The sequence below is a fragment of the Chelonoidis abingdonii genome, chromosome 1 (assembly GCF_003597395.2).
Source record: "Chelonoidis abingdonii isolate Lonesome George chromosome 1, CheloAbing_2.0, whole genome shotgun sequence".
Taxonomy (NCBI): Eukaryota; Metazoa; Chordata; order Testudines; family Testudinidae; genus Chelonoidis; species Chelonoidis abingdonii.
The window spans coordinates 59,221,868-59,248,021 of NC_133769.1; the positions used below are offsets into that span (position 1 = coordinate 59,221,868).

General features: G+C 39.5%; 1 protein-coding gene across 3 annotated transcripts; it reads left to right on the plus strand.

The window, feature by feature from the left end:
* Window positions 1-2,483: 2,483 nt before the first annotated feature.
* On the plus strand, window positions 2,484-24,368 carry IRAK4 (interleukin 1 receptor associated kinase 4). 3 transcript variants are annotated; one of them, XM_075065910.1, is made up of 12 exons: window positions 2,484-2,502; window positions 2,933-3,097; window positions 5,035-5,180; window positions 5,528-5,722; window positions 6,722-6,882; window positions 10,208-10,272; window positions 11,082-11,196; window positions 15,277-15,386; window positions 18,970-19,153; window positions 20,258-20,320; window positions 22,423-22,581; window positions 22,672-24,368. In XM_075065910.1, the coding sequence occupies exons 2-12, from the start codon at window positions 2,937-2,939 to the stop codon at window positions 22,702-22,704; spliced, it is 1,392 nt and encodes a 463-aa protein (XP_074922011.1). In that variant the 5' UTR covers window positions 2,484-2,502; window positions 2,933-2,936; the 3' UTR covers window positions 22,705-24,368. The 3 variants fall into 3 exon arrangements, with proteins under 3 accessions (XP_074922011.1, XP_032660352.1, XP_074922018.1); XM_032804461.2 differs by lacking the exon at window positions 2,484-2,502 and adding an exon at window positions 2,503-2,564; XM_075065917.1 differs by lacking the exons at window positions 2,484-2,502; window positions 2,933-3,097 and adding an exon at window positions 4,571-4,659.
* The last annotated feature ends 1,786 nt before the right edge of the window (window positions 24,369-26,154 follow it).

Consider the following 26,154-nt stretch of genomic DNA (forward strand, 5'->3'; position numbering starts at 1 on the left):
TAAAAGTGTCAAAAAAGTACGACATGATTCTCCATCAGCAAAGGCACAGGGGCTGTGGGATAGAAAGTGCAAGTGGAAACAGTGACATCCAAATAACAGATAGGAATTAATAACAGGCATTTTCCACAAAACAATTCTGCAGTAATGGCGCAAATCACAGCAAGAGCACTGATAGCAACTAGGGACTGGGCCGGGTACAAGTCTGGGAATCAGATTTGCTTCCCAGTCCAAATCACTGCAGCAAGGAACTCTGCCTGGTCAGTTTCTCCATCTAAAAATTGAGATAATGGTGCTACTCCCCTTTTGTAATGTACTTTGGGTGGGATCCACAAAGGGACTTAGGTGTTGCAATGCTGAATGTCATATCACCTAGAAAATGACAGGAACACACTATGATCCATAAAGCTCAGTTGGCTCCCTATACAATGCATGGAGAGAGATAAGTGGCTAAGAATGCCATCCACAAAAGACAGCAACCCTTGGATGCAGCGCATCTGGCCCCATGAACTTGTGCTCGTCCAGCTTTTCTAAACAGTCCTGAACCACTTCTTTCTACATAGAGGGCTGGTCACCTCCTCCCCATAGTGTGCTGCCCAGTTCAGTGGTCTGGGAGCTGACCTTGTTCGTAAAGACAGGAAAAAAAAGCATTCAGTACATTAGTTTTTTCCACATCCTCTGTCACTAGGTTGCCTCCCTCATTCAGTAAGGGGCTCACACTTTCCTTCACCACCTTCTTGTTGCTAACATACCTGAAGAAACCCTTCTTGTTATTTAACAACAACAATCCCCTTGCTAGCTGCAAACTCCAGTTGTGATTTGGCCTTGCCTGATTTCGCTCATCTGCATGCCTGAGCAAATATTTTATACCCTCCCTGTCATATTGTCCATATCTCCACTTTTTGTAAGCTTCTTTCTTTGCATTTAAGATCAAGCAGGGATTTCACTTGTTAACCAAGTGTCACCCTGCCATATTACTAAATTCTTATCTTATCTATCACATTTGGGAGGGTTTATTCCTGCACACACCCTCAAATAGAAATTTACTTTAAAATAAGCCAGCTTCTCTCTGGACTTCCTTCCCCTTCATGTATTCTCCCAGGATCCTGCCCATCAGTTCCTGAAGGGATCAAAGTCTGCTTTTCTGAAGTCCAGGTCGTATCTGTGCTAATCTCTCCATCTTTTTTCTCCCTGGGTCAGGGATCCGAATCCTCGACCATCTCACAGTCACCCGCCCTCCAGTTCCCGATCTACTTTTGCTTTCCGCCACTAATTCTTCCCTGTTTGTGAGGCAAAAGCAGGTTCAAGAAGAGCTCTGCCCCTATTGGGTTCCTCCAGCCGTTGCACCAGGAAATTGTCCCCTACATTTTCCAAAAACTTCCTGGATTGTCCATGCACAGCTGTATTGCTCTCCCAGCAGATAATGGAGTGACTGAAGTCCCCCATGAGAACCAGGGCCTGTGATCTAGTAACTTCTGTTAGTTGCTGGAAGAAAGTCTCGTCCACATCCTCCTTGGGCTTAAACTCTCTGTGCCTCAGTTTTCTCATATGTAATTACACTTATATATGTTTGTAAAGTGCTTTGAGATCTTTCAGTGAAACATGTTATGTAGCTGAGTATTTATAGGTAGATAAATACAAAAGCACTGACCTGAGGAGCTTACAAAAGCAATCTAAATCAAAAGCACAGTAAAGATAGGAATGGTGGCTGGCCTAGGAAAAAGCAGCACAGCAGAAGGCTGACACAGAACAAACCATGATTGTTGTATTTACTCCTTGCTTATTACATCTGCGACACTAGATTTCTGTTAGGCTGGGCGTGCTTAACAGGTTAAGTCACAACAGCCTGGCACCTGTCTAAAGAAAAAGCCTTTTTACTGGGGTGTCTCTGGACAGCATTTTGCTTTGACAAATAAACAACCCTACGCCGATCAAAATGTTACACAGAAATCTGCAGACTCTGGTGATTTCACAACCAAGCCATCAACACAGGCAGCTTTTAACCTCACTTGAGACCATGCACAACCCCGCCCCATCTCACCCACGCACCCATCCTTCTTCCTTCACCCGCGCCCCCTTCTCCCCTTCCCTGACGCCCCAGCCCGGCCCCCGCCTCGCCTCCCAGGCATTTGGTGCTGCAACTTCCTACCTCCGGCGCGCGGCTCTTCCGCCTCCTGCCCAGCCCACCAGCCGGGGCCCTCGGAGCTCTGCCGCTGCAGTCCTAGCGCCGGTAGTGCAGCCCCCCCGGAACACTGGGGCCGCAACCCTGGGGGGGGGGGGGATGACCGCCCTGGGCTGCGGCCGGACGCTGCTGGGCCCGATCCTGAACCGCCACATTTGTGCGCCCCGGCGGCTCTGAGCCTGGGCTGGTGCCCCGCTCGCCCCGCCCTAGTTGCGGCGCTGTACACGGTACCTAGAGATCACTTGCTTCGTGCCCCAGCGAGTTCATAGCCCGAGGCACGAGCCAGCAGGCCCGGAGAGAGAGAGAGCTGGGCCCGATTCGAGGTACTGTGGCCCGGCAAGCCTGACGGGGGTTAGGAATAAGGTCACATGGTGAAGTACGTTGGGTATGTACAACTTTTAAAACCTATTTTGGGGCAGAAGGCATGATGTGGAACTAAGATGAGAGAGGATGTGGGGAAAGTGAGCTACGTGGGAGGGACTTGGACATAAATGGAGGACTGCACATGTTTATATAGCGCCTAAATCAATGGAGCTCTGGCCTAGCTGACTTCTAGTACCGGAATATAAATGTTAACAGAGGGGAAGGGAAGAGGAAGAAAGAGGGGAAAGAGTAGTGGCAAGAATCAAGAAGGTGAAAGCTGGCGATGGTGCGATTAAAAACGAGTGAATTAAAATAAGAAAACAGTGAGTCATATATTAACTGTAGTTTTAATTAAGAATCTGTATTAAAAGGATGCAATGCATTTGTTAGGAAGATGAGCAAATCCATAACTCCTTCAACATACGTGCGCTGCATTGGCTATAAACTCATGATGCAACTGGCTGATTTCATTGATCCACAAGAAGGATGGAAGAAGCTAGCAATAGATATAAAAGACCCTTCTGGCAAAAACAGATACAACCAAATGCATATAAGGTATTGTATAAAAGTCATGAGAAAATAGATTTGTTGTTTTTAATAAAATTGAGTTACTTCATGTAGATGTCATGTCCGCATTCCTGTGACTTGTAACAACTTCCATATGAGGAGAGATTAAAAAGACTGGGACTGTTCAGCTTAGAAAAGAGGTGACTAAGGGGGATATGACAGAGGCCTATAAAATCATTAATGTGTGGTGAAAGTGAATAGGGAAGTGTTATTTAGCCCTTCACATAACACAAGAAAACTAGGGGTCAATGAAGTTAATAGGCAACAGGTTTAAAACAAACTAAAGGAAGTACTTCTTCACAAAATGCACAATTAGCCTGTGGAAATCATTGCCATGGGTTGTTGTGAAGGCCAAAAGTATAACTGGGTTCAATAAAGAACTAAATACCTTCATGGATAAGGTTAAGATTTTGTAATGGTTATTTTTAGTAAAAGTCACAGGCAGATCATGAGCAATAAACAAAAATTCATGGAAACCTGTGACTTTTACTGAAATAAAGGGAGGGACTGACAGCTCCAGTCCCTGTTGTCTGAGGCAGCTACTGACAGCTGGGAGGGCCCGCATTGGCTTAGAGCTGCAGAGATGAAGCTGAAGCAAAAAATGTTACAGAAGTCTCTGAAAGTCATGGAATCCGTGACCTCCATGACAAAATCTTATCCTTATTCATGGAGGATAGGTCCATCAGTGGCTATTAGCCATTTTACTTTACTTAAACTGATTATTTAGTCTTTTACTTGAGTTATTCACTTAAAGTCTCTTTCTTTAAGGACACCGAAAGGGAGTGAGGGGTGGAATTGCCCATCTCCTCATTATTTTGTCTGCCGGTTAGGTCTAATGTCCAACACACCAACTTTGATTCCTCAATTTCTGGTTCCATATCTTCTATTTTTTACACAGCATGATTTTAACATAGCCCTTAAATCATATCAGTAGGGCCTTTTATTTGGATTAATTTAATTTTTAGTTTTCAGTCTGTCTCCTTTTCATACATTTTACCATCAACATTTATTATTATAGGATATTGTAACATCTTATAAACTTTCACATAATTTTTGACAGTTGAGCTCACAATTAGGGTAAATTTTTAAGCCCAATTGTTATGTATTTTTAGTACCCTTTTAACACTAAAGCCGCAATTGCCTTCTGTAAATAATAATAAAGCAGTGAAGACATTTAATTAGGTTCAAGTTTCATTCAGTTTCTGTCCCTTTCAAGTTAAATAGTCCAAGCAAACTCAAAGTCAAAATGGAACAAAAAATATAAGAATTATTTTTATTTTGATAACACACCATGTAGTTCACATATGCAGCAATATTGTGTGTATTTGGAAGAATGCTTAAATGATCTGCACAGATGTATTTTAAAATTGGGTTTGTGATCTTTCTGATGAAAGAGATTTTTTTGTTTCTGCGTATGTGTTCTTTGTTGTTATTTACATTAGGTCTTGTTATCCTGCATTTTCTGGAAAACTTTATGAATAACTGAAGAACTAATTGTATGATATGATGAATACCAAGGAAGTGAAACCTACCTAAGGGATTTAGTCAAGGTGTCTAAAATTTCTTAACAGCTTCTTAACTGGAACACCTAACAAACAGGTGGAAGAAACATTCTCTTTGCTAAATATTCAACACCCTTTCCCCTTCATTTGAGGGCTGAGAAGGCTCCCAGTCAACTTACCTGGGTCTTCCAGCAGGACCCTCTAGCAAAAACAGGAAAAAAGGGTTTATTTTTCTACTATTAAAATATTAGGAATAAACAGAAGAAAGCTGCATTTTTTAACTTTTCAGATCTCCTGCTTATGCCATGAAGAAACAAAAAAAGGGTGCAAACCTATCACCCTCCTTCTCACCCCCCCTCCCCCCGGTCTTTGCAGATCACTTCTTATTTAAAAAAGTAATTTGATTTTAATTTGTCTTTTAAGGAGGTTTGAAGGGCTAATAAAGATGGGAAAGAGCCCTACTTGTGAATTACTCTATGACTGGGGAACATCAAACTGTACAGTTGGTGATCTCGTGGAGCTATTGACCAGGAATCACTTCCTAGCACCAGCTAGTCTTTTGCTTCCAGGTAATTCTGTTCTCCACAGTATCTATATATTGCATTCTTCATTTACACAGATCTTTTGTAACTTCACAGTAGCTCTCTATTTAAAAGAAATAAAATGACTAGCTTGTTTAAATGATAACTGAAGGTGGTTACATCTCTCCTGACTTATTTTTTTTTTAATAATAAAGATTAAGAGTAATTCCTTAGGACATGACAAGGGGCATATATTTTTAAATTTTAGACACATACAGAACGTCACGTTTAGTGAAGCTTAGATATCTGTCAGCCTTTACTAAATGGTGATGCTACGTAACCTATGATTTTCTGTTTCTGAGCACTCTTCAATATATTTTTAATTTCATTTTCAGATGCTGTTAGGGTGGCAGATGAAATTACAGTACCTTTTTCTTCACAAGAAACTATGCCTATAGATAAAGCTATGCCCGTACAGGAAGTAACAGTAATATCTGCAACACCTCTTTTAGCTCAGAGTAGTGAGGGACAACTTTCAGCTCCTTCCTGCTTACCTCAAGAGAACAACAATCTGCAACTTAATGACACAGGTATGCACTTTGATAAAATTAAATGCAGCTTCAGCTGCTGCCTTCCATCATTGCACACATCCTTTACCCAAGTTCTAGAAGTAAAAAGAACGTATAGTAGAACCTCAGAGTTACGAATACCTCAGGAATGGAGGTTGTTTGTAACTCTGAAATGTTGTAACTCTGAGCAAAATGTTTATGGTTGTCCTTTCAAAAGTTTTACAACTGAACATTGACTTAGTACAGCTTTGAAACTTAACTGTGCTTTCCCTTTATATTTTTTATAGTTTACGTTTAGAACAGTACTGTACTGTATTTGCTTCTTTTGCCTCTGCTGCTGCCTGATTGCGTACTTCTGGTTCCAAATGATGGGTGTGCTTGACCGGTCAGTTTGTAATTCTGGTGTTCGTAACTCTGAGGTTCTACTGTATAGAAACCAAAGGGCCAGATTTTGATATGCTTTTGCAAGTCCCCATAAGAAGCCACTGACCCCTTGTCCAGTTTTTGTGCTGCCTGCATAAAGGGATTTTGGCCTATGGTCATCTTGATATTAACAAGGTCACTGAGGGGGAGTGTTGGATATAGAAGCTTCTAATTCCAGTGTGCTCTACATCAATGTTAGTGATGAGATTGAACTGTTGGAGCATTTGCTTCATGGGCTACGCTTTAGGCTCCTGAGCTCTAAAATTAAAGCTGAATTGACTATATCTGGTTTCTTCCACACAAGGAACTGGAAGATATTTGTACTCAAAGTACCTGCAAGTAGTGAGCAAAGTTATCAAAGAATAGCTAACTCACTTGTACTTCGTTTGCTTTTCTTTCTGGTGTCTACTCAGACAGAGCAATTCTGGCTTAAAACTCACAATGAGTCCAAAGTTAAAGATCCACAATGCCATTATTTGTGCTCTGGGAAATCTGTTGTTTAAATAGCGCTAAAGCAGGGAGATAGTCACTTCGCACACATGTACCTTACAGTGAAATTGACCTTTCCGTTCCATCCTAAATGTTTCTTTATTTCAGGTTTTCACAGCTTTTGGTTCCATGAGTTGAAAAATATTACAAACAACTTCGATGAACGGCCTGTATCAGCTGGAGGTAATAAACTGGGAGAAGGAGGCTTTGGAGTTGTGTACAAGGGCTACATCAATGGCAGAATTGTGGCAGTGAAAAAACTTGCTGCAGTAAGTTGTCATGACTATTTTGTATGAGCGTCATATGCTTTATGGTGTTACTAGTGTGTATTTTAGGTGGACGTATTCAGTATTTTTATAAGTGACGGGGATACTCCAGAATTTGAGATCATTGAAAACTCAGTTGGGTGAGACTTTGTCAGATATGAACTCTTTTTTTTTTAAAATGCATTATTCTTTCATCAAAATGTTAGTCACCTGTTGGGAATTTTAATAACATAGGTTTTGATGTATAAGCAGTTAATGGCTCATCTACTGAGATGTCTGTCTCCAAAGGGGCCAATACTAGCTGTTTCAGAGGATGACTGTAACTTCCCTCACCTACTGTGGTATATACCCAGATGATGCAGTAGCGTGCAACTGACAGAGATGAATTGTAGAGGTGAAGTTTTTCCTGGCCTGCTGATCAGTTGGTGCTCTGAAGTTTCAGAATGGGTAGTCTCTGTAACTTTTTATCCTAGTTCAACTTAGGTTCTTCCAAGGTGAGGTGTGGAAGCTCCATTTTAAAAAGAGTTTTCTAAAGGCCAAGAAACTATTGTAAGGAATAATCCAGTACTGGTAAGGGTTGGAGCAATGATTTTGTAAGTTTTTGCCATTCTGATTTCTGTGATTCTGTGCTTCAGATGTGTCTGGTGTTTGTTTTAAGGTCTTTAGCTCATTACTGGGTGAGTGACCCCATGAGCTAAATATACATTCCATTAATATTTTTACTTTTATCTATTATAAACTTGCTGGTTAAGTATAAATATTTATTTTTGTATTATTAAGCACAGTATTGCAATTAGAGGAAAAACAGGTGATCTAGCAGTTATGTTGACATCCTAGATCCAGTTATCTTATAATCAAGGAAGTAAATAATAATGCTGTGAGATCTCATTTTCAAGTTCCATTAAAAACCACACAGTGAAAAAAATAACCTTTTCTAAATGGAAAGGATTGAATTGCTAAAGAAAGAATCTTTTCAATTCTTGAAAAATGTAGGTTATTTTACATATTGTTCTGTGTTTTTAGCTTTTAAAGTAATTGACATTGTCATTCATGGGTATTCAGAGGGACAGTGTAACTAACATGCTTATTTTGGGAGGAGAATGTAGCTTGTCTCCAATTGGAAGTGGAAAAGATAAACTTTTATCTACATTTTTGTGCTGCTACAATTGAAACACTGAGTAAAATATCTTAAGTTAAGGTTCAGCTGTCAGAATTTTGTGTAGGAGCCCAGATTTCTTTTTCCAAGGGCACAGTCTTGTAGCTCTTAGGAAACTGAACAATGGGATCCTACTTCTGCAGCCCTCTCCCCCACCAGTGGTCCCAGTGAAATCAATCAGACCGCTCAGGTTACAAACACATACAATAAAACTGATCTGTCATACAAGGGAATAAATGTATTTCTAGAACCCTGTAAGAGTTCTGGTGTTACCCTAATATTTTACTGCTGCTTTTTATCCCAGGCCCTTGAGGCTCAGTGTCCAGACCACAATCTTAGCTGTGGAGGATTTGAAAATTTAAGGGGGAGAGAAGTCTACAGTGTTACTTTTTTTTTTTTTTGTTACTAAGGGGACTGTTGCAAGTTCTGTGTGGAAGACCCTAAAGACATTCTGTCATTCTAATCAGGATTTCAAAGAACAAGAGAATACTGTGTAACAGTGATCAGGAATAACTATATAGTGTCAATGATTCCATCACAAGTAGTGGCAAAATTTTATTTTATAAATGTTACACAGTAACCATCCGCAAGGGAGAAATGGCGAGAACATCTTTCATTGACCCCCTAAGAAAAGTCCCTGTTGCAGAGAAGCCAAGTTATTTGGTCAAGAGGATAAAAACCAGGGAGGGAGAAGAGCTATTTAATGTACAGAAAAAAGTTGTCACGAGTACAATTGGTATAAACTAGCTAGAAATACATCTAGGCTAGAAATTAGAAGGTTTTCTAACGATCAGAGGAGTAAGGTTCTAGAATAGCCTCCCAATATTATTGAGGGGGGGGGCAAACAATCTAATTAGCTTTAAGATAGAGCTTGATACATTTAAGAGCGAGATGGTATGATGGGTTTACCTGGAGGGGTAAGGGGCTGAGTTCAGTGGTACATGGGGTTCCTTCCAGTCCTTTGTCTTATGTTCCCTAAATCTCATGCTTCAGGGTTTCAGCTGGACACCTGCAGGAGTTCTGGGTTTTGTTTTCTTCTTCCTCTGAAACATCAGAAATGGCCACAGCTGGATATGGGACATGGTATGCAGTGGGCCAGTTCTCCATGGCAGTAGAGAGAATTCTTCCTCAGATGCTTGTGTGTCTTGCTCATATGCTCAGGATCAAACTGATAGCTATTTTTGGGATTAGGAAGTAATTTTCTACCAGGTCAGATTGGCAAGGGACATTGTGTTTTTGCTGTGGCATAGGTAGGGGTTGCTTGCTAGGGGTCTATTTTATCAAATCAATTCCCTGCCATTGTAGGGGCCTCTGGCATTGGAACATTCATTCCCTCCTATTCTCTGCCTGTGGTACACAATAGTTTAATTTCCTGAGGACTGTAATGTTTTTGTTGGGCTCAGTACAGGGATAACTGGATGAGGTTTAGTGACCTGATGTGCAGGAGGTCAGATTAGATGATCTGGTGATTACATCTGGCCTTAAACTCTGACTCTGGAAGGTCACAAAGGAAATCTCTGGTAGTGCCAAGAATGGGACCGGTTCCATGACTTTAAAACATGTGCCTAAATGTGGACTAAGGAAGTGGTCTGATCCCCCGCTCCCTTCCAAGTGCTGAGCACCAACTAATTTCCATTGACTTCAACAGGTACTCCGTTTAGGTGCTTAAACATGGATTTAGGAGCCTTACTTAGGCATCTGATTTTTTTTTTCTTGTTAAATCTTGGCCCAGATTTCTTGATTCCCACTCTTGTGCTTTAGCCACAAGAGTAACTTTCCTTCCCATTGGTATGAATACAGGAAAAAACGTTCTATTAGATAGGATTTGAAATGCAATGACCAGTGCAGTGGCAAATAGGAAATTCCCTTGCAAGCATGTGGGCATGGGTGGGGCTGCCTATCACTTTCTACAGGAGGATGTTGGTTGGGGTGGGAAGGAGAGGTGTTTGCATCTGTGAGAGTAACCACCTGAATATGAATCAGTACTGTCTTTCTGGGTCAGCAAAGATGTGTGATGAGGATGTTACATAGGACATATTGTACTACCAACTGTTTGAAACCAATTTTTTATTGTTTACAAAAAGGGGTGTCCCCGAGTAAGATTTGCAATAAACTTGTTTTGTATGTAATATCACCTACAAAATTAATGGAGAACTAATATTGTCTTTGTAGATGGTTGATGTAAGCATTCAAGATCTGAAACAGCAGTTTGATCAAGAAATAAAAATAATGGCAAAGTAGGTACTAAGTCATGCAAATTTAGCATAACTGTAGGTATAGACTGCCTACATTTGCAGAGTTCTCCTTGTTAGCATGCTGCCTTAGGGTTTCTTTGCTGTAGTTTTGCATGGGATAGTTTGGAAACTGTTAAGTGAAAACATTGCAAAACTATTGTGGATTCTTTCTGCTCAAGATAAAAATTTAGGCTTATGATTAATTCTACACAGTTTAGTAGCCTCATTGAGTTTGTGGGCTGTTAGCCAATGTCATGTATTTCCAAAATGCTTTGCATTTAGGCTAAGTTGTAAAACTATGACTGAATTCCTAGAATGTAAGAAATAAGATGTATGTTCTGTTAAGGAATGTATATATATATATTATTGGGTACCATTAGCACAAAACAATTCATGTCTCTACATGCAACTTGTATTCTGTAGTCTACTAACATCTGGAATGTTGTTGCATATGGTTGGTACAGATGTTTGCGCCTGAAAAATAGTTATGAAGCTAGATTTAAAAGAAAGGGAGTAAGATATATTAATCTTCTACTTGTCATAAACAAGTGGACTATAACTATATGTCAAATTAAGCTTTCACTTTGAGACGGACTGAACTGCTACAACTCTGTTTCCCAGGGATTGATAATGTATGAACCTCTCTGGTTATGCTGATCTGCCTTTGATTTAATAAACTAATTGAGCTGAGTGATCTGATGTCTTACTAATCAATAATCCACACCGAACCACTAACAGGGCTAAACTTTTTTTTCTAAGTGTTAGAAGTATCATTCAGCAGAACTAATTATTAAGGTTTCTCTTTGCCACAGGTGTCAACATGAAAACCTAGTAGAACTGCTTGGTTTCTCAGGTGATGGTGATCAACCCTGTCTGGTTTATGAATACATGCCCAATGGTTCATTGCTTGACAGACTGGCTTGTCTGGTAAGTGAGCTTTATTATTACTTTTCTAACTTTGTCTTCTACTTCTCTCAATGACTAGAAGTTTATTCTAATGTCCTTGAGACAGTAATGCAGGGGTAGGCAACCTATGGCACGGCTGCCAAAGGTGGCACATGAGCTGATTTTCAGTGGCACTCACACTGCCCGGGTCCTGGCCACTGGTCCGGGGGGCTCTGCATTTTAATTTAATTTTAAATGAAGCTTTTTAAACATTTTAAAAACCTTGTTTACTTTACATACAACAATAGTTTAGTTATATATTATAGACTTATAGAAAGAGACCTTCTAAAACATTAAAATGTATTACTGGCACTTAAATTAGAGTGAATAAATGAAGACTCGGCACAACACTTCTGAAAGGTTGCCAACCTCTTCACTAATGGATTTGAAGTGGTCAAGCTATGATATTCTACTGTGTTCCAGCTGGAAGGCAAATACAGTTAACATTTTATACAAACATTTTAACTTATTAAGAGATCAGATATAATATTAATTAATTAGAACAAGCTAGACCATTGTCTTTAACAATCTGTCTGAAAAATGGCAGCTCCCTGAGAGACTGAAAAAACGTCTGAAAGTTTTGTGAAACCTGTAACTTTGTTATCAGTGAGTGCCAGAGTTTTTTGTTTGGTTTTTAAATGGCACCATTCATAGAGCAATCTATTATCTTTTGTGATAAGATGCTCTTTTCCCACCCTGTCCATTGTAACCATTTTTTGTCAGGCATACAGCATCTAAGTCTTTGTTTCTTGACCTAGTCTCTGTCCTTGTAACATCAGTTGGCACTTCCAGAGCATGGGAGTCAGTGTCAAAAACCGTAAACCAGGCTTAGCAAGCAAAAGAGTAGTATTTAAGCAATAAATATTTTCTGTAAGTAAAATTCTTCCTTTTGATCTAGGGAAATGACTTATCCTGTAGGCTTGAGCCTCCTAGTAACTAATAAATGCCATCCGTCTTTGGCATGTGTGCAGCTACCTACATGAAGGAGAAAATGTTAGCTGACACCGAAATGTCAGTTTGATTTACAGATGTAACTTACAGTATAAACATGAGAAGAAATGCTTCTTACTTCATGTGAGTTCCTAGTACAGTGCTGAGCCAAATGAGCATAACTTCCTTCTAACCCTAATCTAGTATTACCCCTTTAGAAGACTTCAACAACAACAAAAAATGTGGGTTAGTAATAAAACTAGTTATTCAAAGATTATAAATTGACAGTATACACATTCATCTCAAGAACTTCCTGTTCAGGAAGAGAGACCTGAAAGATCACATCTTTCTGACACTGGTGACTAGTTTCTTTTGCATTAGTCTCAAGAGGGTTAGATTTTCTTAGAAAATTGTTTCTGTTTAAGAAAAACTATAATGTAACTTTTAGACATGTAGACATGAAATAAGCAAGCTAACCTCTGTGTCAGTATTAAGACTTTAAATGCCAGTCTAGACTACACATAGACTTGCACCAGTTTCAGAAAAGGTATTTGTTGGGGATTTTTTAAAAATTGATTTTTTTAGTTTAGATTTTTTTTAAACTGCTTATCGATATTCTTTATTTTGGTTTAAGAGTAGCTTATTTCAGTTTAGCTTAATCCTGTAGAAAACTGATCCAACTAAACTGAAATAAGACACTTTTGAACTGAAATAAGGCCTGGTGTAAAAGACAATCTCACTGTTTTTATTAAAAGTGTGACTTTAAACAAATTTAGTTAAACTGGTGCAAGCCCCAAACTAAGCCATTATAAACCAGGGTTAACCCACTATAAAAGTGTTCACTTTGATTTTACTAAACTGATACAAATCTTATTAAAAACTAACTTAAAACTAATGCAACATCTGACTGTAGACCAGTTGTAAGTATCTTGGTGTAGAAACTTGTGCCTGTGTAAATAAATCTGTTTAAAAACAACCAAAAAAACACTTTAAACTGATGCAAGTTGGCTTGTAGACAAGTTTCTTTCTTTGGAAGGGCTGTGTGTGAAAATCTCTTGCTATCTGCCTCTGTAACCTCGCAAATCAGCACTAGGGAAAGAGGGAGCTGGGCAGAGCACTCCTAGTCTAAAGGGGAGGCAGAAATAGGCCAGGCCCTTGCATGCAAGGGAGCGAGCAAGATTATTCCCTATTATGTCCCCAAGGCTTCTCCATCCAATGACCAGAGAGGGAAATAGGTGGTTGTCGGAATGTTTATTAGGCTTGCTGACTTTCAAGAACAACTTGGGTACTTGGCGGTGCTTTCTTGGCTCATCTCCTTCACTACACAGAGCCTAGGCTGAGCTGAGCTGGAGGAAGGGGAATTCATGCCAGTCCTCTTCCCTAGGTGTCTGACTCAGCTACAGATCGGGAGAGTTAAATGTCCCCATTCTCCCAGCCTAATTAGTGCCATGAATCAAAGTGAAAATCTTCTGCTGGTAAATTGTATGTTTGCAATCATTTCATGAAGGAACATTAGCTTTTCACTTTCTCATGCATGTTCATAAAGATGTTTATTGACTGGAACAATTTGCTTTGGTTGCGTAGATGTGATGTTGCAACTACTGAGGCTGAAATAAAATCTAGGATGTAATTGTTGCCGATGTAGTTAGCTCTTCAATTTGCAGTTTAGTGATTGCCGGTATATAGGTAAAATCAAAGCAATAAAGAGCAAGTTTTGAAACAACCTGATGCAGTTCTTAAAATAAAAAGGGGTGGGAAGAGGAAGTGTAACCTGACAAATCTACATATTGCTACACATGTGAAGAAAGAGAGGAACATTTATTAGTCTTTAAAATAACCTACTGAAAGCAGCTAAAACTGTCAGACCAATGCTGAAAGCAATGCAAGAGAAATTAAACATAACAGATTGTTATCACTTCAGATTTTAATATAGCCAAATGAGTTTGCCCTAATTACAAAGTTAGGTCTTTAATTATCCTAAAATGTTTCCTCTTCCCTAGGTCACTTGAGAGTTAAGGAAAAAGTGTTAATGACCTAATGATAAACAGTGTCTCCTCAAGTTTATTTGGCATCCAAAACCTACTCTCTGGAGTTTAGATCTTGATCTGTCATATAGAATTGCTGTGTTCTATCAGTACTGAGGGAATCACAAGGGATGGTTAAAATCTCAAGTGTCTGCTATCCATTTAGCACAGAAACTAATTGGCCTCAAGTGGTGTGGTGACACATGTACCAATGATATAAATAATATTTCCATGGCTTCTGTTTTAAAGATCATCAGTCTTTTGAGATTGCAGAGACAAGCTTTTTAATTTTTTTTATTCCTGAGTTGCTGAAACCAGATTTTTATAGACTATAGTCTCTTTACTAACTCCATGTAATCTTCCTGTTTTAGACCCAAAAGGAGACAGAAGCAAAATTAACTTTTGCTTCTAATCTCTTACTTTTTTCATGCTTCCTCCTCACCCCCATTTTAATGATACACAAGTGTCTTAGTCACTAGGGGCCACATTTAAAAATGTATTTAGGTACCTTAATATGCAGATGGACACCTCGGCATTTTTGAAAATTCCATTAGATGCCTAACTCCCATTGATTTTTCAAGTCTTTCCATTGACTTGGGATCAGGCCTCTGTACTGCTATTCAAGAGTTTAATGCAGCATTAGGGAGCATTCATCTGTCTTCTAATGTGGGCCGCAGGCTAGACGTTGCCGATCCCTGGTGTAGATGCAGCCTCCAGCGACGGAAGGTATTTTTCTGTCACCGGAGGAACACCACCTCCCCTAGTAGTTAAGTTGACACAAGCATTCTTCCACTGAGCTAGCCATATCTATGCGCGGGTGAGATAGGCATAGCTGTGGGACTCAGTGGGTTTTTTTCACAAGCCTGAGCGCTGTAGACAGTTGACCTAAATTGTAAACATAGACCAGACCTCAGACTTATCAGTTACCATTACAAACACATTTTTGTTTTGGGTGGAGAGCAGAAACTGATGTAGTGAATGAAGAATAAAGGAACATGTACTAACTAGTCCTCCATAGATCTACCTCCTCTTTTGGGATCCATATTTATAAATCAAATACATATATTGATGTATTTTCACTCCCCCCCACCCTCTTTTCTCTTTTAAGGATGACACTGCACCAATTCCTTGGAGTACAAGGTGTAACATTGCTCAAGGTACAGCAAATGGCATCAGCTTTTTACATGAAAACAATCATATTCACAGAGATGTTAAAAGGTAAAAGCTGCTAACGCTCAATAATGCCCCAAATTTTTCCAAAGAGTGCATTTTACAGAGGGAACCTCTTTGCCAAGGTTGCCTGGTTCTTACAAACACCCACTTTGATAGAATTCTTATCACAATATTTTCTCTTTTTCTATATCAGGACTGTTTACCTAAGATTTCAAGGCCTGTTTGTCAGTCATTTTAAGGATAACTTTATTTCACAGTGATTTACCTACACCTCTATCCTGATATAATGCTGTCCTCGGAAGCCAAAAAATCTTACTGTATTATAGATGAAACCGCATTATATCGTACTTGCTTTGATCCACTGGAGTGCGCAGCCCTGCCTGCTGGAGCACTGCTTTACCGCATTATATCCGAATTCATGTTATATTGGGTCGCATTATATCGGGGTAGAGGTGTATGAAAATATCAGAACAGCTGCATATGTATACAGAACAGTTTTATGCAAAGTAATTGACCCCAAATCTTTTCACATTTTCCAAAGTATCGTAATGGCTTTGCAACTTGCTCTTCATTATACAGTCTTTCTGGATTTTGTTTTATGCTTAATGCTTGCACTGTGTGAACATACTCTCTCTCTCTTGAGTATGGTGTCTCTTTCCAAAGTCTGCTTCATCTTTCCTCCACAAATGAAATCTTAGTGAGACTGAACAGACCTTCAAAACATCACTTCAAAAAATTATTCAAGGACATGAACTTTTCCTGCAAAAGATTTCTGTCATACTATTTTTGGATCTGTGCTGCAAAGATGTGGCCAGATGAGAATCTCCATAGCTAGAGTTCTAAAACTTTGCTCCTGTCAAGGTGGCATGAGCTGCCATTGTAGAACAGCTGATGCGTGGTTGCTTAGTGTATCCAAAAGTCAGTTCTTGTCTAACTGCAACCAGTCTATGACCAGTGTAAGAGCTTTTGCTGGTCACTACACATTTGTCACTTTAGTAATGCTGCACCATGACAACTTCGATGGGGGAATTTTCACCTGAAAACCCTCTTCTTTTGGAGAATTTCCTCTGAGTGCCTCCTTTGAGTTATTGCTATTTTGAAAACAAAACAACATCAAAAAAACCCCTCATCTCTGTAATGGAGACTGGCTTTAATCAAGTGTGCTTGCCAATGGTGTACAGAGGAAGTGGACTCTTCCACTCATGTGTTATCCCCAAAGCAATTTCTGCTACCTCCAGCTCTTAGAGATAAATTTTTGTGTAGCGTTTTTCAGAGTAGCAAAGCAGTCAAGCTATTTCAAGAAATGCCTGGGAAGCAATCAATCCACATCCCTCAGGGACAAGCATCTTAGACCTTGAGAAGGATTGTGACTGGCTGAACTGTAGGATAATGTCATGGAGGAGGGCATGAAGAACCTCCTGGCTCCCACAACACTCCTGCTGAATCCAGTTCACCTCAACCCTGCAATCCTCTCTGGGTGCTGGAAAAAGGGAGTATTCTTACTCCAGCTCCCACCCTAAAGGCTCCTTGCTGCTTTGACTCTGTGTGTGTCAGAACCACCTCTCTCCTCAAGCTTCCTAGCAGCTGGAATTTCTGGGGAACAGAGTGTCTTATACTTTACCCCTCCTCTGGTCTCCTGACCGCTGTGAGAGGGAGTTGTTCTCCCTTTGTATCACTTTGTCCATCTCCTTTCCTCCCCTGCTTGGACTCTGTTTTTTTTCCTTTTTCATAGTGAATAGCTCAGTGAGAGAGTGTGACTGCTACTGCTGATATTTTTTCCAAGCAGAAGGAGCACAATAAACAAGGCAATTCTTGTTATAATTTCTGTGTTCATGGGTGTAGTGAATAGCTGCAGAGAAATCAAACAAGATTCTGGTTAGTCTTCACATTGCTGCAGCTTGGGGAAACTGAATAACAGAGGCACAAGGATGGGTGTCTGCAGATTTGGGAAGCCATCACTGAATTGTTGTTGTTTTCATTGTTGCTCTTAATTCTTGATTGAGTTGTATGCAGTAAAGAAGTGGGTTGGTCTTTGTAGTTGGACACAATCACAGTAGAACTCGCTTCCATTCTGCTTTGTGAAGCATATCACGTTATGGTCTCTCTTATAGGCTTCTGGCCTTCTTAAGCTGAGAAGAAACTATGACTTACTCAAAAAGTTGCAGGTTTTTTCACATATGGTGTTCCCACTGGCCTATTTAGAGTTAAGTGCATCACATATCGGTGGATGGACCCTTGGTTAGTGTTTGGCCTGTAGCTGTGATTGTCTATTAGGGATCCTTTTATAGCTGGTCTACTTTTAAGATTAAGGCAGCTCGTAATCTTTCATAAACTTTTTGCTTAGAAGGCTCTAAGAGTAAGACTGAGAGGATGGACATAGTAATGTTTCTAATAGGTTTTGTTTATTTGAGATGTCTCCTATGGGTCTCTTACGGTTCCAGTAGCATGGTCTTAAAATGGAGAGATACTGTCTAAGTATCAAGGTTCTTTAATCTTGTCTCAGGTTCTAGAAGCCAAAAATATTTAAATTTAAAAATAGTAAAATAAATATCTATATTTAGTAAAAAGTATGAGTTTTCCCCTTTCATTTAGCTTAGCCTAGTTCAATGCAGTTTTTCTTTAAGGCCACTAATGACTTACATCAGAGGTCGGCAACCTTCAGAAGTGGTGTGCTGAGTCTTCATTTATTCACACTAATTTAAGGTTTGGCATGCCAGTAATACATTTAAACGTTTTTAGAAGGTCTTGTTCTATAAGTCTATAAAATATAATTATTGTTGTATGTAAAGTAAATAACGGTTTTTAAATGTTTAAGACTCTTCATTTAAAATTAAATTAAAATGCAGAGCCCCCCAGATCAGTGGCCAGGACCTGGGCAGTGTGAGTGCCAATTAAAATCAGCTCGCATGCCACCTTTAGCACATGTGCCATAGGTTGCCTACTCCTGACTTACATCCATGGAGTGGTATTGTAGCTGTGTTGGTCCCAGGATGTTAGAGACAAGTGGGGTGAGTTAATATGTGGACATGCCTAGGTGACTTCCCTTAATTTGAGGCATGAACATACCAAGGAGAAAATAAACATCTTTGTATTCCTTCTGCCTCCTTAACCATTTTTGTTGGCTCATGGATATGCACCAAAAGCAGCTCTTTGGTGTTTTGTGTAGGATGAGCTAGGGAATTGAGAGGGTTTTGTGGAGGTTTCTATGTCAATAACTTGACTAAAATTAACAAGCTGTACAGTTTTGTTTAAAGAAGGAGCATTCAAGCTGTGCCTAGAATTTTGGGACATGAATGTAACAGGATTAGTAGCCTTTAAGTAGTTTCTGTACTTTAGTTTTGCTCCCTGTTAGTCTCCAAGAGAGCTTGTGCATGGATTAGTCTGCTGGCCAGACAGTTACTGATTTATTTAGGGAGCAGTTTGATAGTTATGGTAGGTTCCCATCAAAGATCACTTGCACATATTTTGCTTACTAAAGTAAATCATCAACTTCAGTGAGTTCTCCAGATTCCAAATATTGGTTAAAATAGTGAGTACAGTTCAGGTACAGATGTTTAAATGCTTTTAAAAGTGTGATAGAAAACACAGAGTTATTCCACTACTACAAATAATGTGGTTTTTTTTTCAGTGCAAATATCTTACTAAATGAATCATTTGTGCCAAAAATTTCTGACTTTGGACTTGCAAGGGCATCTGTGAAATTCACAAAAACCATCATGACTGACAGAATTGTGGGAACAGCAGCCTATATGGCACCTGAAGCGCTGCGTGGAGAGATAACACCCAAATCTGATATTTTCAGTTTTGGTGTGGTGAGTAGCAAATAGAAAACTGTTGTACTTGCTTCCTTTTTAGAAATGAAAAACGTTTACAAGCCAAAGTTCATGAAACAGAAAACCCAGCATTTGTTACCATTTTGTTTTGCATATACGATGTTTACTGATTGAAGGAAACCACTTTGTATCTTGAAGAGTAAATGGATTTGTTTTGTTGCACTGTTTGAAGGTATTTGAAAATGCTAATTAATTAGAACTGGCATTTAAATCTACTACTGGTGGCTGCTATTCTGCTGAAAAGTGAGTTTGATGCTGTGGAACATCAATGTAAGATCAGACATGTTCCAATTAGATTTAATCCTGGCTTTACAATCCTTAAGATGTTACATTTATTTGTTAAATATGGTTTCCACTTGCACAGTTTGTAACAGGGAACTGGTTCTCTTACTTTTCTGCTTTTAAAACACACAACCCCAAACCTCAATGCAGTGTGCTGCTGAAGCACAGTAATTGATACCCCTCATGCCTAGCTTGCTCGTAAATCAGTATGAGTGGAGTGTTAGTGCTCTTTGCTCTATTCAGGAAAGTGATGAACCCAAATATGAACAGATTATTCAGCATCATAAGAGCTGTCAACTCCTGCTTTCCGACTGTCAGCTTGGGGGATGAAAAGACAAGGAAGAATGTTTAAGTACTTAAACACACCCACCACCTGCTGGGGAGGAAGTGAGTGGTAAATAGGAAAAATGACCACCACCATATGGGGTCAGGGGAAAAACTCCAGGGAATGCCCATACTGCACACAAGGTGAAAATGGAAGGGAAATAGAGATGAGGTGACAAACCAATTTCTCCCCTCAGCTAGGCAGGAGAGGGAGAAAATGAAGAACCTCATTAGGAGGGATGGGATGAGAGAAGAAAAGGAGTTCACCTGCTCTTCCAGAAATGGGGGAAATGAGAGGCAGGAGTCAGCCAGTTATGTTCAAATATGTGCTCTTCTTTGTAAGCCATGATCCTAGGGACTTGCACTTGAAACAGTTATAAATATAACAGAAGATCTTGTTCCTTTGTTTCAAATTATTTATGTGTTAACTGTTCCTGGATGCTTTCCTAGCTGTTACCTCTTTTGGTTTTCTTGAAGGTTTTACTGGAAATAATAACGGGGCTTTCGCCAATAGATGAAAACCGGGAGCCACAGTTACTGGTACTGACTTTTTTTTCTCCTTATCCCAGAATTTATAAAAATCCATACTTTCCAGTTTGGAGAACTCCCAGTTTTGCCACTCAGGAAGTAGTGACAGTGCATCCAGTTGCCACAGTCTTCTTTCAGGAGTAATGCAGGAACCCTTATTTCTTGAGCTAGTGGGAGAGAGTCTAATCAAGAATAGGAAAAACACAAGGCCAGTTTTGAGGAAGCTGCCCTATACTACCCCTCTGGGCCATGGGCGACACATGGCATCAACATCTGGGAAAAGGAACTCAACATTTCCATAGAAGTAAATCCTTTCCTAACAAAAGAAATGAACCAGTCACACTCCATCATGCATCCTTCACCATTTCCTGAAGTAAATTTAGTTATCTCATGACAGCTATCACACCTTTTGTTTTGCAAACAGGAGAACTGGGGAACTCAGTAAGGGACTGTTGAGCCTTAAGTGGGTGAAAGTTCACAGCTTGTGTTCCATCTAAAAGTAGAAAATTGCTTTACAACTTCTATTTAAAATGGAATGTATACTGAAATAATTAACTTATACTAAGTTTGTATTAAAAGAACATAGGGATGCAACCCCATATTCCTGGTGTCTCTACATCTCCCTCTACCAAATGCTTCAGAGGGAGTGAACAGATCAGGGTAATTATTGAATGATCCATCTCCTGTCATCCAGTCCCAGTTTCTTGCTGGGGGAGATGTAGACACACCTGGAGTATGGGGTTGCATCCCTGATGATCTTGGAGAATAGATCCATCAATGGCTATCCACAACAAACTTATGTAATTTTTTTCTGAGCCCAGTTATTCTTTTGGCCATCACAACATCCCTTGGCAATGAGTTCCACAGGTTGACTGTGTGTTGTGTGAAGAAGTACTTCCTTATGTTTGAAACCTCCTGCCTATTAATTTCATTGGTTGACTCCTGGTTCTTGTGTTATTTACCCCTTCACATAATACTTCCCTGTTCATTTTCTCCACAGCTTTCATGATTTTATAGACCTCTATCATATCCCCCCTTAGTTATCTCTTTTTTCCAGACTGAACATTCTCAGTCTTTTTAATCTCTCCTCAGATGGAAGCTGTTCCATACTCCTAATTGTTTTTGTTGCCCTTCTCTGTACTTCTTCCAATTCAAATATATCTTTTCTCCAACATATTGTGTTCATCTATGTGTCTGATAATTTTCTTCTTTACTATAGTTTCAACCAATTTGCCTGGTACCAAAATTAGGCTTACTGGCCTGTAATTGCCCAGATCACCTCTGTAGCCCTTTATAAAAATTGGCTTTACATTAGCTACCCTCCAGACATCTGGTATGGAGGCTGATTAAAGCGATAGGTTACATATCACAGTTAATAGTTGTGCAATTAAATATTGGATTTCCTTTGGAACTCTTGGGTGAAGAGGCTTGGTGACTTATTACTGTTTAGTTTATCAATTTGTTCCAAAACCTCTTTTATTGACCCTTCAATCTGGGACAGTTCTTCAGATTTGTCACCTAAAAAGAATGGCTCAGGCATGAGTATCTCCCTCACGTCTTCTGCAGTGAAGACCAATGCAAAGAATTCATTTAGCTTCTCTACAATGGCCTTGTCTTCCTTGAGTGCTCCTTCCTCATCTTGTTTGTCCAATGGCCACACCAGTGGTTTGGCAGGCTTCCTGCTTCTGATGTACTTAAAAAAAATTGCTGTTAGTTTTTATGTCTTTGTTGCTAGTTGCTCTTCAGATTCTTTTTTGGCTGCCTACTTATATTTTTACACTTGCCAGAGATTATGCTCCTTTCTATTGTCCTCATTAGGAGTTGATTTCCAATTTTTAAAGGATGCCTTTTTGCCTGTAATTGCCTTTCCTACTCTGCTGTTTAGCCATGGTGGCTTTTGTTTGTTTGTTTTTGTCCTCCACGTGTATGCACACATGCATGCACGTGTTTAAAGCTTGTGTCTTTTACCAACAGCGATTGATCCAATAAAAGATATCACCTCACCCACCCTATCTCTCAGAAAAATGTAAAGTACTCACAAGTTTAAACCTCACTGCTCCTTTTAAAAAGTTGTTCTCTCAAAACAGTTTTAACACTACCAAATTCTCTTACAGTTAAGTATCAAAGAAGAAATTGAAGATGAGGAAAAGACAATTGAAGATTATGTTGATGAAAAAATGAGTGATTGGGACACCATTTCCATTGACAAAATGTATTCAGTTGCTAGTCAGTGTCTGAATGAAAAAAAGAACAGGAGGCCAGACGTTAAGATGGTACATAGATTTTCAGTCTAAGGTTTGTTTAGCCAATATATCGTGTACTGGTGGTAATGTAACTAATCCACATCTGTTCTACTTTTGCAGATCCAGCAGCATCTACAAGAGATAATAGCCTGATATCTGTTTCTTACCAGTTTAGTGCTATTCCTGCATTCAAGGCTTTTGTGGCCCACATGTGCAATGTGTTGTTGGCCTTTCACCACTGTGCCACTAGGCAAGGAACTTTCTCAAAGACTTTATGCTTTAGTCATTTAAGGGAGTTGATGTCTGATTAAAACAAAGGGTATCTTAAATCACTTCCATAAGACTTTCTTCAGTGGCCTTAGAGAGCAAGAACGCAGAGGTTCTTTTTATGGCAACACATTGTGGTTCTGCCATACCGTCGCCACTTTGTTTTCTAATTATATTTCCTGACTAGAATCCAGGCTTCTGTAGCTCCCTGGGTAACATATACCTGTTACAAGGAGACAGTGATAAACAAATTGACTGGTAAATTGCTTCTAAGCAGAAAGACTAGCTCTTCTTGGTTTCTACTTTGAAATGTTTTTGCTTAAACTGAAGAGGTCAGTCTATATTGCTCTCAGCCAGAGTTCAGGTAACTTGCATTAATCTGTTGTTCCATGTGGTCACAGAGTCCAGAGTTCAAGACCAGAAGGGACCACCAGATCATCTAATCTATACCACAGGCCAGCACCCGCACACAAAACCCAACAAGCTAAATTAAACTAAAATAGTACAGCCCACAGGAGACTAAACTATTAAGTGCCACAGGCCAATGCCTAAGCCCTTGTAATGGCAGGGAAATGATTTAAGTGAGATATAGCCAGATAATCCTGGCAAGTGATCCACATGCTGCAGCAGACAGTGACCCCCTGCCCCCAATGTCACTGCCAATCTGACCGGGGGGAAATTCCTTCCAAGCCTCATGTATGGTGATCGTTACATCAGTTACATGTGAGCCAGAACCAGCTAGCCAAGCACCTGAGAGAGAGACTACTCAGTGTCAACTCAGAGCCTTGGTCCTCCCTGTCCAGTGTTTCGTCTCCCGCTGTGGGCATCCCTGATGCTTTAGGAAATACATCATTAAAAAAAATCACTTCCTGACCCCTGGAGGTAGCCAGCTGAAACCCTAAAGCATGAGCTTTGAAGAATGTATGATATAAGCTGGAAGTGAACCCCGAGGCTGCTCCACCACCATAAGCAACCTTGTCATACAGTCACACCTGTTAATTTGTCCATCTTTTTCTTAAAACTACATGATCTTGGTAATACCCATTTAAAATTAACTGATCTACTTTGCTCAATGCAAATTGAGAGTAGAGAACTGAGAATTGATAGATGTGGGTTCACTGAGTTTACTGACTCATATGACCTAATGACACGCCATTTAATCTCTATTCCTCAATTTTCCATTTAGGAATAAGCTGTTTGACCTGTTTTTGTAGTACTCTGAGATCCTTGGAGAAAATGCTGTATAAATGTAAAGTATCATTAATACTGTCATTTTGTAAGTTATCACTATAGTGCCCTTTTACAACCAACTTGCATTGTCTTCACATCCAATAGCTGAGTTTAATATAAGAGCTTATATAGACTAAAATGACTTGTGTACTTGAAAGGTTTTATAATAAAAGAATATATAAATGTTGATGGACCAAACCACAGGCTAAAAATCGATCACTCCACAGTGAACAAATAACCAACATTGATCTTGTATAAAAATGCTACTGTTTGTAAAAAGAAGATATGAATTTCAAATAAACTTTCCTTTTTGGACCTACCATTCATTCAGCTTTTTCTTGACAACTTATTGTGGATGGGAAAACAATTGAACAAAATGAAATCTATGCTTGTGATGGAACAAGAACAGTAGGATTTAGGACACTTCAAATCAGAGTAGAGTAGATTTGATCTGTCTCCATTACAGGTGTGGTATGTGTCATTTTCAAATTGGTAATTATATTAGTAAACAAATCCCATACAGCTAATAAGTCCTAAAGTGCCTCTTTAAATAAATGGACTAACACGTACATCTGAATACAAATTAACTTTAACATTGTTATGGTGGGTGACTTAAACTGAGCATAGGTTAAAGGGTTTTAATATGAGTCAGAATGAGCCATAATTGTTAATATACATTCTTACTGCTAGAATGTTAGGCAGCTTTGGGAAACAGTCACTTTATAACTCTGGTGCTAGAACTGGAGGTGTCTGAGGACCCTGAATGTAACTCAGGCTGATTGGGAAGAGGTTCCTGTTAAGAACTGAACTTTACAATAATGAAGAATAGCAGATTGTGAAGACAAAAAGTAAAGATGGCTATAAGAAGGCAGAAAAAGTCTCTTTGGGCACTTCTTGAGGAAACCTTCCTAGAACGTACTTGCTCTTCCATATCCCCAGGAGCTTGCGTGCAGCCTTACTGCCCTCTAATGTATGAAATATCAGCTCAAGCATTTTTCCTGTGGTGGGTAGAGAAGTGAAGACATATCACTAACTCTTCAACAATGCAGTAGAACTATTTGACTTACCTGTCAAATGTGCATTTGTTCACCTATTCTGTAGCATTAGTGGATCATTCATTTGTATGTGAGCAGCCAAGGATTTTTACATGTTTCTAGCTCACGATTTGTTTTTCAATCTTAGTGTGCTCTTTAGCTCCCACCTGGACCTCTGTTTTATGTCAGTACTTCAGTGACGACAGTATGCTCTTTCATTCCATTATTGCAAACGATGGGTGATTTCTACTGTTCCATTTCATCAACTGAGTGGAGTCTGTATCTCCTGAGTGCACTGACTGAGTTCTTCATTGTCCGGTGCAAAATGTTACTTAGAAGTCAAAGAAGCCATTTCCAAAAGAAAATAAAACAGTTGTAAACCTCAGCTTCTAAGTGCTAACGTAGCAGGAATGTGTCACTTAGGCCCGTTTATGGTAGAGCTTCTCCATTTTCAGAATAAAGATACTAGAGTTTTCTTACAAAAGAGTCCTTAACTAAAGCAGCTTTGGAATAAAGGTTGACCCACAACTGTTCCCCCTCCTCCTCAGACACTTGTGGACTTTGTTGGCTTTTATTATATGCAGGGGAATAGTGAGGCTACTTTACATTATCAGTCTCACCCAAGCTCTGCACACAGCATGGGTGAAACTGATAATGAAATTCTGCATCTAGTTCTGGTGTTAACATTTTAAAAAGTATGTTGAAAAACTGAGCTTGCCAAAAATAGCTCCACAAATTATTTGAGGGCTAGAGAAAATGCCTTACAGTGAGTGACTTAAACATTGATCAAATCACCTCTCAGTCTTTTTGATAAAGAACTCAATCAGCTTAGTTTAAGTACCTTTTAGTGGGGAGAGAATACCAGGTACTAAAGGGCTCTTTAGCAGAGAGTCAGAACCAGTGGCTGGAAGCTGATGACAGATATTCAAATTAGGCACAATTGTACAGCTTTTTGTTTGTTTTAACAGGGTGAGTTGCCAGTTGGAACAAACTACCATTGGAAAGTGGTGGAGTCTCAATCTCATGGTGTCTTTAAATCATTCCATACTGGATGTTATGCTTTAAGCAAACC

Excerpts from the sequence above, each read along its gene's own strand:
- IRAK4 (XM_032804461.2), top strand. Across the intron at positions 6,883-10,207 it reads CAGTGAAAAAACTTGCTGCA|ATGGTTGATGTAAGCATTCA; the intron begins GTAAGTTGTCAT and ends TTGTCTTTGTAG. Across the intron at positions 20,321-22,422 it reads ACCGGGAGCCACAGTTACTG|TTAAGTATCAAAGAAGAAAT; the intron begins GTACTGACTTTT and ends ATTCTCTTACAG.